We start from the raw sequence: 15,210 nt of genomic DNA on the forward strand, positions 1-15,210 counted from the left end.
TTTAAAAACTTGAATATGCATACAAATTATCCTGGGCTCTAAAACAAATGCAGATTCTGATCCAATTGGTCTGGATGGGGCCTGAGAGTCTGCATTTCTGACAATAGGTGATATTACTGGTGTGAGGACACTTTTAAGTAGCAAGGTCAAAGAGGGTATGTTTCATTGAGCTGGTATGTAAATCAGTAGAGGCCATTACATTTTCCTTCTATATCTATGAATTCTCTACCAAGGACCTCTCCTTCCTCAATGTGGCCCATTTCTCATTTTTCACTGATTGTGTCTTGTGGGGACAGAGCCCCAGAGAGCATTTTCCAGGCTCTCGACCTCACACTAGAAAGGTACTGGCTCAGGTAATAAATGGTCATCAACTGTGATTAGATGGCCATCAGCTGTGGCTAGTTGGCCCCCGTCAGCTGTAACCAGTGAGCCATTGTCCACTAATATAACTGCTGTGGCTAAGCTAGCAGAAAATGGGGCTAGCAAGAAGATGGTGGCTGGCAAGCGCGGATTTCAGTTAGCATGGCGGAGTGCAGGTTGCAGATTACAGAGAAGCAGACGGCAGTTTGCGAACAGTGTGGCTCCTACTTCCTGTTTCTCCAACCCAGCCGTCAGCGAGAATATAGTAGTATGACTCCCCTATCTATGGCCCCCTGGTTGTTCCTTTTTGGCCTCATCATATCCTGCGTTATTAAGTGGGGAGAGGGAGCAGAGACCAAGCATAACAGCCCGCATGACACATGGCGCAGCGAGCAGGGTACGGTGCCGGCCAAAGCTCTCCGAAGGGCGGTGGAGCAATTTGTGCGTATGAACACTCAGCCAGGGTTTTCAGGGCACTGACACTCTCCTGGGCCTCTCAGGGTACATGCACTCTCTCTGGACACAGCCAGACTGCTGTGTGGAAACTGCTTTCTGGGGCTCTGTCCCCACATCTCTAGAAGCTAGTGCGATCAGTTAAGGAAAGGCATTCTGCCTGTCTGACTTAGCTTATATAAAAGTCCACATAAAGATAAAAACAGCCTAAAATAAGCAAATAAAAAAACAACCACACATAAAATTACAACATATGGGTTAATATTTAATACAGTATTTCTCACCATGGAGGTGTTAGTCAGTTAATATAAAGGCTTTTTTAAAACATTAAATATCCATTTCAATGTCAATGTAAAGCATTATTTTTACATTAATCTTCTCCATTTCAATGTTAGATACACTGAATACATTTATCTAACCTTTTCTCCCCCAAAGAAATAAAAGTTTTAAGTTTTGACTGACTGTATTTGGTATCTAAGTACAATATTAACTTGGGAGATAACAATACAAAAATCTAATAAAAATATGGAGAAAAAGACTCGTCACCAATGCAGGGGGCAGTGATTACAACTAAACAGTGGCAAGTTCCTAGGATTCTGGGCAAGAGTTTCCTTCTTCCAATTTAATTTGCTTTGAGAATTCTGAGACCATGAAATATCAGTTAGGCAAATTTCAGTCATCTTTCTTCTTTTACCCTCTTTGTAATTAGCAAACACAAATTATAGACTGCAGTTTTCAGTGCATTTGTTGTGAAGAAAGCGTTTTTATTCCATTTAACATATATGAATTTATTCCCATTTACAGGAAAACAACTAAGAATGTAAAATTACCCTATTTACTGTTTTTGGGGGAACTTTCAGACACCAAAACTGTTTTTAACCTAAATAACACAAATATTTTCAGGGCAAGGTTTGATTCAAGAGACCCTTCAAAGTCACATCCGTCCGTTTCTCTTCCGGGCGTACACCCCCAGACAGGCACAAACGCCTGTAATGCTGAGAACCACACCTAAGAAGAGAGCGATTGCATCTCCGGCTTCTACTGCTTCAACAACCGGCAGCACCAAAAGCAGTGGGACGAGCACTAAGAACAGCTGTGTTGAAACTGAAGTCATGATGTTGGGACCTTGAGATGGCTGGATCCTGAGTGCTGACGGTTTCTAGAAATTAAACATGGAAACAAAAAGGAATCATTAAAATCCCTACCTTTTCAGATGACAATATGAATACAGGACAAATAGTATACACAACCTTCTCAATTTAAGTTTCAGACACATGTCCTCATTTTACCAAGGAGAAAACTGAGAGAAGGAAAAGGCACAGAGACGGTCACTTGGGGCCGACGTCCCCTCCTCGCAGGCACCGGACTCCACAGGGTTCCCGCCCTCCGTAGTGCCCACCCCGTGTGAAGCCGCCCAACAGGACAAAAGGACACTCACTGGGAACTCAGCCATGCTGCTGACCAAAAAGGCCGTTTCCTCGAGGGTCTGCCACCCAGGAAGGCGGACCAACCTGTGGGGACTCACTCACCTTAGGAGCGGGGCGCACCGCGGCCCCGACGCCAGACAGCCCCTCGGGCAGCTCCCGACGCCCGGCTAAGCGGCCCCGCGCGACGGCGCCTGGCACCACAGAGCGAGGGGGCGGGGACGGTCATTCAGGCGTCATCGTCGCCGCCGTCACTTTAAGGAGGCAGCCGAGTCAGTGCGGAGCAGGGAGGGGGTCCAGAGGGACAGGAATGGGTAACAACTCGGGAAAACAGTTTGTTCAAAAAGGGGAACTAGATTTCAAGCGGCTCAGTTCGCCCACACAGGAAAAACGAAAAATAAACCGAACCGAGAGACAAGTTCGTTCCAGGACTTAACACTAAGATTTTAAAAAGAGTTCCTGCATTGGCCCGGAAGGGTGCAAATCTGAGCCCTGTTTTACAAATAAACTGGGACAATCCAAGTATGCTTTGGAAAGAGTTTTTACATTACCTTCCAGGACGCAGCCATTACAGGAGTGGCGAGGAGGGTGGAGTCTCTGAACTACATTTCCCACAATCCCCGCGGCCGTGGACTCCCAGGATGCACGAGCGCGCTGCGGGGTGAGGGTCACGCTCTACCGGACGCGAAGAGCGGCGAGGGCCAACGTTTTGCTTGTAAAGTGGTTTTGTGTACTTGTGCCAAAGGTCGCTTAAAAGTGAGGTCGACAGCTGGCAGTGGCTGTTTTCTAGCCTGTCCAAACTTTCCAGACGCAGAGGTAGTTATGTCTTTTTCTCGGGCTGAAGTGAAGACCAACGGCCGCGCGGCTTGCTGGGCGGAGTGTCTGTTTCAGATGCTGTTAAACGAGGGGCTTCCAACCAACGTTTTTGAAGCTGGGAATCCCCTGCCACTATTTTCCAAGTGGGCCTCGTGAATTTGTTAATTCTTTTTAACCCGTGGGGGAAAAACACGTTTAATAAGGCATCTTAGAAAACATTAAAGACATTGTATGAGAAAAAAAAGTTTCGGAAAATAGTTTAAGCGCTATAAGAAGATTTATACCGTGCTTCCCCGAAAATAAGACCTAGCCAGCCAGACCGTCGGCTCTAATGCGTCTTTTGGAGCGAAAATTAATATAACGGGTCTTATATTAATTTCGGGGTCTTATATTAATTTTCGCTGCAAAAGACGCGTTAGAGCGGATGGTCCCGCTAGGCCTAATTTTCGGGGAAACACGGTAAGATTCGGTTCTAGAGTTCTGAGATTCCGTATTAGCTCAAAAGTTCAGTATATGGTATGTTTTAGTGATTGCTTCCTAATCGTGTTTTCATGATACCCACCCGAAATGTCCCGCAATATTTATGAAAAACTGTAAGAAGTATTCCTTTTGAATCGTGAATGAATTATTTGCATGTGTGTTAATCCTTTCTGAAAGAATCTCTTAAAGTCAGATATCTGTGAAGTTCTTACTGAACCTTTCTGCTCACCCAGTCTTCTGAACTCTCATTTACTGACTCCACAATTTATTTGAAACCCTCAGATTGTAAGTTATTAATGATGTGGGCCAGGGATGAAGCCACCTGCGCTATCTAAAAGTCTCACAGTCAAATACATTCAGATACAGCAGGAAGTTCAGTTCACTGCCCGGACAGCATGTAATCCTGTGTCAGCGGTTATCTTTGGTTTCTACACATTACAATCTCTCTAGATTGACAGCAAAATTTCATATTCCTATGTCAACAAACACCCAGCAGGTGCTCAGCAACGTTAGCTAATAATTACTTGGCTAATAATAATAAGAAATAAATGTGCCAATGAGATTTTATGAGAGACAAGAAGTACCAAACAAACCAAACCAAGCTGTCTTGCAAAGAGGAAGTCTGAGGATAACTACACATAATGGCAGTATTGATTATCTAAACTTAATTATTTTCACAAGTTCTGTCTTTGCCTCATTTGTCTTGATCTACTTTTAATTTTGTAACTCTAATCAATTATATTTGAAGTAGGAACTATTTTTTATTGCTTCCAAAATATTCTCTTATATTTTAGTGTGAACATTTTGGGGATTTAAATTTTCCCTATATGTTCATTTCAGTTAGCTCAAGTCAGCAGAGACGACTTTATTACAGACTTGTTTCTACGTGAGTTAACAGTGAAGATAATAATTTGATTTTAAGTTTGAAGAGGCTATAGATGGCAAAATGCTTTTTCTTTATTATTTTATTTTTCAATTATATTTGACATTCAGTATTATTTTATTTAGATGTACAGCATAACGGTTAGATATTTAATTAATTTACGAAGGGATCCCTGCATTTAGTCTAGTATCGACCTGGAACTATACATAGTTATTAAAATATTATAGACTATATTTCCTATGCTGTACTTTACATTGCCGTAACTACTAATTTGTATTTCTTAATCCCTGCACATTGTCACCCTGCTCCCTAATCCAATCTCATCTGTCAACCATCAATTTCATCTGTGTATCTATCAGTTTGTTTATGTTTTCTGTTTGTTTATTTTGTTTTTTAGATTCCACACATAAGTGAAACTGTATTTATCCTTCTCTCTGACTTATTTCACTTAGCATAATACCCTCCAGTTCCATCCGTGTTGTTTTAGATGGCAAGATTTCATTCTTTTTTATGGCTGAATAATATTCCATTGTATATATGTACCACCTCTTCTTTATCCATTAGCCTATCAATGTACACTTAGGTTGTTTCTATATCTTGACTATTGTAAATAACATTGCAGAGAACTTGGGGAGCTATGTATATCTTTTTGATTTAGTGTTCGTATTTCTTCGGATAAATACCCAGAAGTGGGTTGCTGGGTCATATCGTAGTTCTATTTTCAAATTTTTATTGGAATCTCCATACTGTTTTCCATAGGGGCTGAAACCAATTTGCAACCCCACCAACAGTACCCAAGGGTTCCCTTTTCTCCGCATCCTCCCCAACACTTGTTGTTTGATATATTGATTATGGCCATTCTGACAGGTGTGAGGTGATATCTCATTGTGGTTTTAATTTGCATTTCCCAGATGATTAGTGCTGTTGAGCATCTTTTCATATGTCTATTGGCCATCTGTCTATTCTCCTTGGAGAAATGTCTATTTAGGTCCTCCACCCATTTTTTAATTGGACTGTTTGATTTTTTGGTGTTAAGTTGTATGAATTCTTTATAAATTTTGGATATTAGCCCTTATCAGATATATCATTGGTGAATATCTTCTCCCATTCAGTAGGATGTCCTTTTGTTTTGTTGATGGTTTCCTTTGCTGTGCAAAAACTTTTTAGTTTGATGTAGTCCCACTTGTTTATTTTTATGTTTGTGTCCCTTGCCCAAGGAGATGTATCAGAAAATATATTAAAAAGAGCAATCTCAGAGAGTTTTTATGGCCTCTGATTTCTTCTCGGACTTTTATCATTTGGGGCCTTACATTTAAGTCTTTAACCTATTTTGAGTTTATTCTTGTGTATGGAGTAAGAAGGTGGTCCAGTTTCATTTTTTTGAATGTATCTGTCCACTTTTCCCAACACCATTTATTGAAGAGACTGTCTTACCCTATTGTATATTCTTATCTCCTTTGTCATAGATAAAATGACCATATAGGCGTAGGTTTATTTTTGCACTCTCAATTCTGTTCTTTTGATCTATATGTTTGTTTTTATGCCAATTCCATGCTGCTTAGATTACTATGGCTTTATAGTATAGTTTCTTATCAGGTAGTTTGATACTTCCAACTCATTCTTCTTTCTCAATAGCCAAGATTGCTGTGGCTATTCAAGGCTTTTAATGGTTCCAAATAAACTTTAAGATTATTTGTTCTAGTTCTATGAAAAATGCCATTGATATTTTGATAGGGATTACATTGAATCTATAGATTGCTTTGGGTAGCATGGATATTTTAATTATGTTACTTCTTTCTATCCATATGCACGACATATGTTTCCATTTATTTGTATCTTCTTTAATTTCTTCCTTTAGTGTGTTGTCATTTTCCAAGTACAGGTCTTTTGCCACCTTGGTTAAATCTATTCATAGGTATTTTATTCTTTTCGCATCAATTGTAAATGGAATTGTTTTCTCTCTCTGACAATTCATTATTGATTTATAAAAATGCAATTGACTTTGGAGTATTAATTTTGTCCTGGTACTTTACTGAAATCATTTATCAGTCCAATAGATTTTGCTGGAATCTTTGGGGTTCTCTCTATATATTATAGTATCATGTCATCTGCAAATGATGACAGTTTTACTTCTTGCTTTCTAATTTGGATGCCTTTTATTTTTTTGTTGTCTGATTGCTGTGTCTAGGACTTTCAATACTATGTTGAATAAAAGTGGTATATGTGGACATCCTTGTCTTGTCCTAATCTAAGGAAAATCCTTTTAACTTTTCCTTGTTGAGTATGATTTAGTTTTGGGTTTGTCATATATGGCCTTTATTATGTTGAGATGTGTTCCCCTATTCCCACTTTGCTGAGAGTTTTTATCATAAATGGATGCTGGATTTTGTCAATTGCTTTTTCTACATATATTGATATGACCATATGATTTTTTTCCCATTTTGTGTATGTGGTGTATCATTTTTATTGATTTGTGGGTGTTGAACCAAGCTTGCATACCAGGGGTGAATCCCACTTGATCATGGTGTATGATCTTTTCAATGTATTGCTAAATTTGGATTGCTGATATTTTGCTGAGGATTTTTGCACTTACTTTCATCAGGGATATTGGCCTATTTTTTCATGTCTTTGGTTTTTGAATTAGGGTAATGGTAGCCTCGAAAAATGAATTTGGGAGCTTTCCCTCCCCTAGAATTATTTGATAGCTCTAAGAGGTTAGATGTTAATTCCTTGGATGTTTGGTAAAATTCACCTGTGAAGCCATCTGGTTCAGGACTTTTGTTTGTTGGGAGTTTTTGATTACTGATTTGATTTCTTTAGCAGTAATTGGATGGTTCAGATTTTCTGTTTCTTCTTGATTCAGTCTTGGAAGATTATATTTTCTAGATATTTTTTCATTACTTCAAGATTGTCTGATTGTTGGCATATAATTGCCCATAGTGTTTTCTTATAATTCTTTATATTTCTGTGTTATCCATTGTCACTTCTCCTCTTTCATTTCTGATTTTGTTTATTTGAGTCCTCTCTCTTTTTTTCTTGATGAGCCTGGTTAAAGGTTTGTCAATTTTGTTTATTTTTTCAAAGAACCAGCTTTTGGTTTCATTGATCTTTTGTGTTGTTTTTTTAGACTCAATAGCCGTATTTCCGCTCTGATCTTTATTATTGCCTCCCTTCTACTCACTTTGGGCTCTGTTTGCTGTTCTTTTTGTACTTTCTCTAAGTTTAGATTGTTTATGTCAGAGTTTTCTTGTTTCTTTAGGTAGGCCTGTATTGCTCTGAATTTCCCACTTGACTTTCGCTGTGTCCCATAGATTTTGTATCATTGTGTTTTCGTTTTCATTTGTTTCAAGGTATCTTTTGATTTCTTCCTTGATCTCATTGTTGGCTAATACATTATTTAGTAGCATGTTATTTAGCCTCCAGGTGTTTGTGTGTTTTTTAGGTTTTTTTCCTTGTAATTGATTTCTAATTTCATATCATTATGGTCAGAGAAGATGCTTAATATGATTTCAGTCTTCTTAAAGTTATTGAGACTTGTTTTGTGGCCTAACATGTGGTCTATCTTGGAAAATGTTCCATGTGCACTTGAAAAGAATGCGTATTCTGCTGCTTTGGTGTGAAATGCTCTAAAATTATCAATTAAATCCATTTGGTTAAGTGTCATTTAAGGCTGTTGTTTACTTATTGATTTTTCTGTCTTTAAGATCTGTCCATTGGTGCCAATGGTATGTTCAAGTCCCTTACTATGACTATATTACTGTCGATCTCTCCTTTTATGTCAGATAATATTTGCTATATATATATATACATATATATATATATATATATATATATATATATATATATGCTCTTATGTTGGGTGCAGAGATATTAGAGTTATATCCTCTTCTTCAATTATCCCTTTATCATTATTTAATGTCCTTATTTTGTTATTCTTAGTTTTAAAGTCTATTTTGTCTGATGTAAGTATTTTTTTTTAAGTTTATTGGGGTGACAATTGTTAGTAAAATTGCATAGATTTCAGGTGCACAACTCTGTATTACATCATCTATAAATCCCATTGTGTGTTCACTACCCAGAGTCAGTTCCCCTTACCCTCATCTCCCTCCCTCCTCCCCTTACCCTCTGGTAAACACTAAACTATTGTCTGTGTCTATAGACAATAGTCTATAGAGTATCGATGAGAAAAAAAAATGAGACTAAAAAAATATAGACTATTGATGAAAAAAATGAGAAAAAAATAGAGTTTTTGTTTCTCATTTGTTTGTCTCGTTCTTTTGTTGTTTTTGGTTTATATACCACATATCAGTAAAATCATACGGTTCTCTGCTTTTTCTGTCTGACTGATTTCGCTTAGCATTATACTCTCAAGATCCATCCATGTTGTCACAAATGGTCCTATTTCATCTTTTCTTACCGCCGAATAGTATTCCATTGTGTATAAATACCACAACTTCTTTATCCATTCATCTATCAAAGGACGTTTTGGTTGTTTCTATGTCTTGGCCACCGTAAACAAAGCTACAATGAACATTGGAGCACATGTGTCTTTATGGATAAATGTTTTCAGATTTTTTGGGTAGATACCCAAAAGAGGTATTGCTGGGTCACATGGTAATTCTATTCGTAATTTTTTGAAGAAACTCCACACTGCTTTCCATAGCGGCTGCACCAGTCTGCATTCCCACCAACAGTGTATGAGTGTTCCTTTTTTTCCACAGCCTCTCCAACACTTGTTACTATTTGTCTTGTTGATGAAAGCCATTCTTACTGGGGTGAGGTGATATCTCATTGTGGTTTTTATTTGCATTTCTCTGATGATTAGTGATGTTGAGTATTTTTTCATATGTCTATTTGCCATTTGTATATCCTCTTTGGAGAAATGTGTCTTCAGGTGGTCTGCCCATTTTTCAATTGGGTTGTTTGTTTTTTTGTTGTTGAGTTGCATGAGTTCCTTGTATACTTTGGATATTAGCGCCTTATCGGAGGCACTGTTTGCAAAAATCATCTCCCATTCAGTTGGTTGCCTCTTTATTTTGTCGATGGTTTCTTTTGCTGTGCAGAAGCTTTTAAGTTTCATATAGTCCCATTCATTTATTTTAGCTTTTACTTCCCTTGCCTTTAGAATCAAATTCATAAAATGCTCTTTGAACCCAAGGTCCATAAGTTTAGTACCTATGTTTTCTTCTATGCAGTTTATTGTTTTAGGTCTTATGCTTAAGTCTTTGATTCATTTTGAATTAATTTTGGTACATGGTGACAGATAGCAGTTCAGTTTCATTCTTTTGCATGTGGCTATCCAATTCTGCCAGCACCATTATTGAAGAGGCTGTCTTTTCTCCAGTGTATGTTTTTTGCTTCTTTGTCAAAAATTATCTGTCCGTATTTATGTGGTTTTATTTCTGGGTTCTCAATTCTATTCCATTGGTCTATGTGTCTGTTTTTCTGCCAATACCATGCTGTTTTGATGATTGTAGTCCTATAGTACAAGCTAAAGTCAGGGAGTGTGATAGCTCCAGTATTGTTCTTTTTTCTTAAGATTGCTTTGGCTATTCGGGGTCTTTTGTGGTTCCAAACAAATCTGATGATTTTTTGTTCTATTTCTTTAAAAAATGCCATTGGGATTTTGATAGGGATTGCATAAAATCTGTATATTGCTTTGGGCAATTTGGCCATTTTAACTATGTTGATCCTTCCAGTCCATGAGCACGAAAGCTTTTCCATTTCTTCTGTCTTCAATTTCTTTTAAAAATGTCTTGTAGTTTCAAGCATATAGGTCTTCCAAATCCTTGGTTAAGTTTATTCCTAGATATTTTATTCTTTATGCTGAAATTGCAAAAGGAATTGTTTTTTGTATTTTTTTTCCCTGAGATTTCATTTTTAGTATATAGGAATGCAATGGACTTTTGTACGTTGATTTTGTAGCCAGCAACTTTACTGTATTCATTGATTGTTTCTAATAGCTTTTTGGTGGAGTCTTTAGGGTTTTCTATATATAGCATCATGTCATCTGCAAAGAGTGTCATTTTCCTGAACGAAGAGCAAAGGGCTTCAGTTTTTCACCATTAATTATGAGATTAGCTGAGGGCTTGTCATATATGGCCTTTATTGTGTTAAGGTATTTTCCTTCTATACCTATTTTGTTAAGTGTTTTAATCATAAATGGTTGTTGTTTCTTGTCAAATGCTTTTTCTGCATCAATTGATATAATCGTATGATTTTTGTCCTTTATTTTGTTTATGTGATGTATCACATTGATGGATCTTCGGATGTTGAACCATCCCTGTGTTCCTGGGATGAATCTCACTTGGTCGTGATGAATAATCTTTAATGCATTGTTGTATTCGATTTGCTAGAATTTTGTTTAGGATTTTTGCATCTGTATTCATCAGAGATATTGGTCTATAGATTTCTTTTTTTGTGTTGTCCTTAAGAGATTTTGTTATCAGGGTAATGTTGGCCTCATAAAATGAGTTGGGGAGTACTGTCTTTCTTTCAATTCTTTGGAAGAGTTTGAGCAGGATTGGTATTAGATCCTCTTTGAAGGTTTGGTAGAATTCACTAGTGAAGCCATGTGGTCCCAGACTTTTGCTTTTGGGAAGGTTTTGGATGACTGATTCAATTTCGTTACTGATGATCTGTCTGTTTAGATTTTCCACTTCATGGTTCAGCCTAGGAAGGCTATATGTTTCTAAGAACTTGTCCATTTTTTCTAGGTTATTGAATTTGGTGGCATAGAGTCCTTCATAGTATTCTTGGATGATCCTTTGTATTTCTGTGGCATCTGTGATAACTTCCCCTTTTTCATTTCTGATTGTGTTAATTAGTGTCTTCTCTCCTTCTACCCTAGTGAGTCTAGCCTAGGGTTTGTCAATTTTGTTAATCTTTTCAAAGAACCAGCTCTTTGTCACATTAATTTTTTCTGTTGTCTTTTTTTTCTCGATTTCATTTAGTTTTGCTCCAATTTTTGTAATTTCCTTTCTTTTGCTGATCTTGGGTTTCATTTGTTCTTCTTTTTCTAATTCTTTAAGGTGTAACATGAGGTTACTTATTTGGGATTTTCTTGTTTCTTGAGATAGGCCTGTAATGATATAAATCTCCCTCTTAAAACTGCTTTCGCTGCATCCCCAAAATTTTGGTAGGATATATTTTTATTGTCATTTGTTTCTATGTATCTTTTGATCTCTCCTCTAATTTCTTCTTTGACCCGGTTTGTTCTTTAATAGTATGTTGTTCAATCTCCATGTGCTTGCGTTTTTTCCTCCTTTCCACTTGCAGTTGATATCCAATTTGAAAGCCTTGTGATCAGACAATATGCTTGATGTGATTTCAATCTTCTTAAATTTGCTGAGGCTGATTTTATGTCCCAATATATGGTCTATCCTTGAGAATGTTCCATGTACACTAGAAAAGAATGTATAGTCTGTTGTTTTAGGATGAAGTGCTCTATATATGTCAATTATGTCCATTACATCTAATGTGTCATTTAGGGCTGATATTTCGTTATTTATTTTCTGTTTGGATGATCTATCCATAGCTGCCAATGATGTATTTAAGACCCCTAGTATAATTGTGTTTTGCTCAATTTCTCCCTTTAGTTCTGTTAATAGTTATTTGATATATTTCGGTGCTCCCTGATTAGGGGAATAAATATTGATGACTGTTATGTCTTCTTGTTGTATAGTCCCCTTTACCATTATGAAATGTCCATCTTTGTCTCTTGTTACCGTTTTCACCCTGAAGTCTGTTTCATCTGATATCAGCATGGCTACACCTGATTTTCTTTGGATACCATTTGCTTGGAGTGTCAATTTCCACCCTTTCACTTTGAGTCTATGCTTGTCCTTGTAGCTGAGATGTGTCTCTTGGAGACAGCATATGGTTGGGTTTAGTTTTTTGATCCAATCTGCTACTCTGTGCCTTTTTATTGGTGAGTTCAGTCCATTTACATTTAGGGTGATTATTGATATGTGAGGATTTCCTGTCATTCTATCTTTAGTTTTCCGGTAAGGCTGTGTCTCCATTGTTTCTTTGCCTTTTTGTTGTTGTCTATTATTTCTGTGTGGTGGTATTCTATGATGTTTCCCTCTGTTTCTTCTTTTATTACAGTATATATTTCAGTTCTGGATTTTTTTTTTTGAGTGGCTACCCTTAAGTTTATGTAAAAGAAAGTTTGATATTTAGAGTGTTCCATTTTCTTCAGCACACTTACTTTCTCCATTCCCATATTCCGGTTCAGGCCTTTACTCTCCCCCTTTTTATGTTTTGGTTACCAAAAATTGTCCCTGTTGATGGTGGTCAAATAGCCTCCTTTAGTATTTCTTATAGTGCAGTTTGTGTATTAGAAAATTCTCAGCTTCTGTATGTCTGGAAAGGTCTTTCTTCCTCTTTCATATCTAAAGGATATCTTTGCTGGATATATTATTCGTGGCTCATAATTTCTCTCTTTTAATAGTTTGAATATTTGGTTCCACTCCCTCCTGGCTTGTAGAATTTCTGCTGAAAAATCTGATGATAATCTAATGGGCTTTCCTTTGTCGGTTACCGTCTTCTTTTCCCTGGCTGCCTTGAGGATTCATTCTTTGTCCTTGATTTTAGACAGTTTCAATACAATGTGCCTTGGAGAAGGCCTGTTGGGATTGAGGTAATTAGGTGTTCTGTTTGCTTCTTGGATTCGAGGATCCAATTCTGTCTACAAGTTTAGGAAGTTCTCATCGACAATTTGTTTGAATATATTCTCTGTTGCCTTCTCTCTGTCTTCTCCTTCTGGTGTGCCCATTATTCTTATATTGCTCTTTCTGATGGAGTCAGAAAGTTCTTGTATAGTTCTTTCATTTCTTTTAAGTCTCAAGTCTCTTTCTTCTTCCATCCATGTCATTTCCAGGTTTCTATCTTCGATGTCACTGATTCTTTTCTCCATCTGGTCAACTCTACTACATAAGGTGGCTATTTCATTCTTAATTTCTTCTATTCAGTTCGTAATCTCCAGAAATTCTATTTGGTTCTTTTTTAAAATGTCAATCTCTTTCCTAAAATGCTCATGGTGTTCTTTGATTGTGTTTCTGAGTTCATTAAACTGCCTTTCTGTGTTTTCTTGCATCTTCTTGAGTTTTTTTCAGAACTGCAATCTTGAATTCTCTGTCATTTAAGTCACTTATTTCCATATCTTTACGTTCCTTTTCTGGAGACTTTTTACTTTCTTTCTCAGCTGTCTAGTTGCCTTGGTTATTTATGACAATTACTGATTTATTATTTCTCATCCTAGACATCTACAGGTGTGGCTTCTGCAACAGGTTGATAGGAAGAGGTCTTTCTTTTGTTTTCCAGTACTTGTTTGTAGAATGTTTGGTTTTCTCTCCAACTGCAGCCTTTTTTTCTCTCTCACCTGGTAGTGCTATGTTTTCTGTGTACTGTTCCAGCTTTTCACACAATGGGGGGATTCCCTGGGAGACGGGCTTATCCTTTGTTAATAGTTCGCCTGGGTCACAAGGCGCAGTGTCCGTGTGGGTATGCGGAGAGCTTTTGAAGTTCAAACGTCTTCCTGCATCAGATTCAGAGCCCGCATGTTTCAGCAGTTCTGTTTACTACTGCAGGGATCTGCAAGATAGGTGGGGCCAGGGACAGGGTGAGTTGTGAGAGGTGGCCCAGAGCAATGGTGGCGACCTCCACCACAGCAATGGTGGCGACCTCCACATCCTTCCACAGCTCCCTCCCTTTTGCGGGAACTAATTGTGTTGCAAATCTGTGTCTGCGCTCCATAGTTCTCAGAACAGCAAATATTCTGTTCTTTTGATCTGACACTGCTACTGTTCCACTTCTAGCACCGGGCATTTGAGGGTGGGGCGAGCTCTGGGAGGGTAGGGAGGGGCTGGTTAGTCACAGTGCCTAAATCTTCTGTTTTCTGTGGCAGTGAGGTCTTAAACCACCGTTTTCAGCCTTCTTCCCTCAGTCTTTTGTCTGAGGTCTCTGCCATGAGTGTTGGGTTCAGCAATGTTATATGCTGTCCTCTCAGCCCTGTGGGCTATAAGCAGAGCCCTAGGAGTTTGAGTTCTTCCCTCTCATGCAGCTGCGGTAGTTCCGGGATGCAGCGAGCGAGCTCAGAGCACTGAGCTAGGTCTGCGTCCTGCACCTGAGCGGCTCCGTCTCTGCACTTCTCCCTTCCCTCCTACCCCGCTTGCGCGATTTGCTCACCTTTGGGTTTCTTCAGTAGTGGGCCTCGTCGTCTTGCCTGTCTGCTGTGCAAGGAGTCCTTTGTGGAGTTATAGTTGTTCAATTTGTTGTAAAGTCTAGGGAAGATTTACAGACGCTCACCTCATGCCGCCATTTTGATGACGTAATGATGTATTTTTACACTGCCTTTTTTTTGTTATTGTTTTCACTTGCATGAAATGTGTTACTCCATCCCTTTACTTCCAGTCTATGAGTGTCTTTCTACCTGTAGTGGGTCTCTTACATACAAGACCATATGTAATGGTCTTGTTTTCTTATCCATTCAGGCACCCTATGTCTTTTGATTGGAACGTTTAATCCATTTACATTTAAAGTAATTGTTGATAGATGTGTAGTTATTACCATTTTCTCATTCACATTTTTTAAAAAATTTTCTTCTTCTTAAAGAAATCCTTTTTACACTCTTTGTAGTAATACTGGTTTGGTGATGATATGTTCCTTTAACTTTTTCTTGTCTAGGAAGCTCTTTATCTCTCCATCAATTTTAAATGATAGCCTTGCTGGGTGAGTAGTCTTATTGTAGGTCCTTGCTTTACATCACTTTGGGTATTTTGTGTCAATCCC

General features: G+C 38.1%; 1 protein-coding gene across 2 annotated transcripts; it reads right to left on the reverse strand.

Annotated features, from left to right (window-relative positions):
• Positions 1–1,052: 1,052 nt before the first annotated feature.
• On the reverse strand, positions 1,053–2,852 carry SMIM30 (small integral membrane protein 30). 2 transcript variants are annotated; one of them, XR_013992576.1, is made up of 3 exons: positions 2,789–2,852; positions 2,343–2,491; positions 1,060–1,972 (listed from the first exon to the last, which is right to left on the reverse strand). XR_013992576.1 is itself a non-coding variant. In XM_081038328.1 (2 exons), the coding sequence occupies exon 2, from the start codon at positions 1,925–1,927 to the stop codon at positions 1,748–1,750; it is 180 nt and encodes a 59-aa protein (XP_080894454.1). In that variant the 5' UTR covers positions 1,928–1,972; positions 2,343–2,477; the 3' UTR covers positions 1,053–1,747. The 2 variants fall into 2 exon arrangements, 1 of the variants encoding a protein (XP_080894454.1); XM_081038328.1 differs by lacking the exon at positions 2,789–2,852 and having other exon boundaries at positions 1,053–1,972; positions 2,343–2,477.
• Positions 2,853–15,210: the final 12,358 nt, after the last annotated feature.

Source organism: Rhinolophus hipposideros (assembly GCF_964194185.1).
Source record: "Rhinolophus hipposideros genome assembly, chromosome: 25".
In the NCBI taxonomy this organism is placed as follows: Eukaryota; Metazoa; Chordata; class Mammalia; order Chiroptera; family Rhinolophidae; genus Rhinolophus; species Rhinolophus hipposideros.

Excerpts from the sequence above, each read along its gene's own strand:
- SMIM30 (XM_081038328.1), bottom strand. The coding sequence starts at position 1,927 with ATGACTTCAGTTTCAACACAGCTGTTCTTAGTGCTCGTCCCACTGCTT.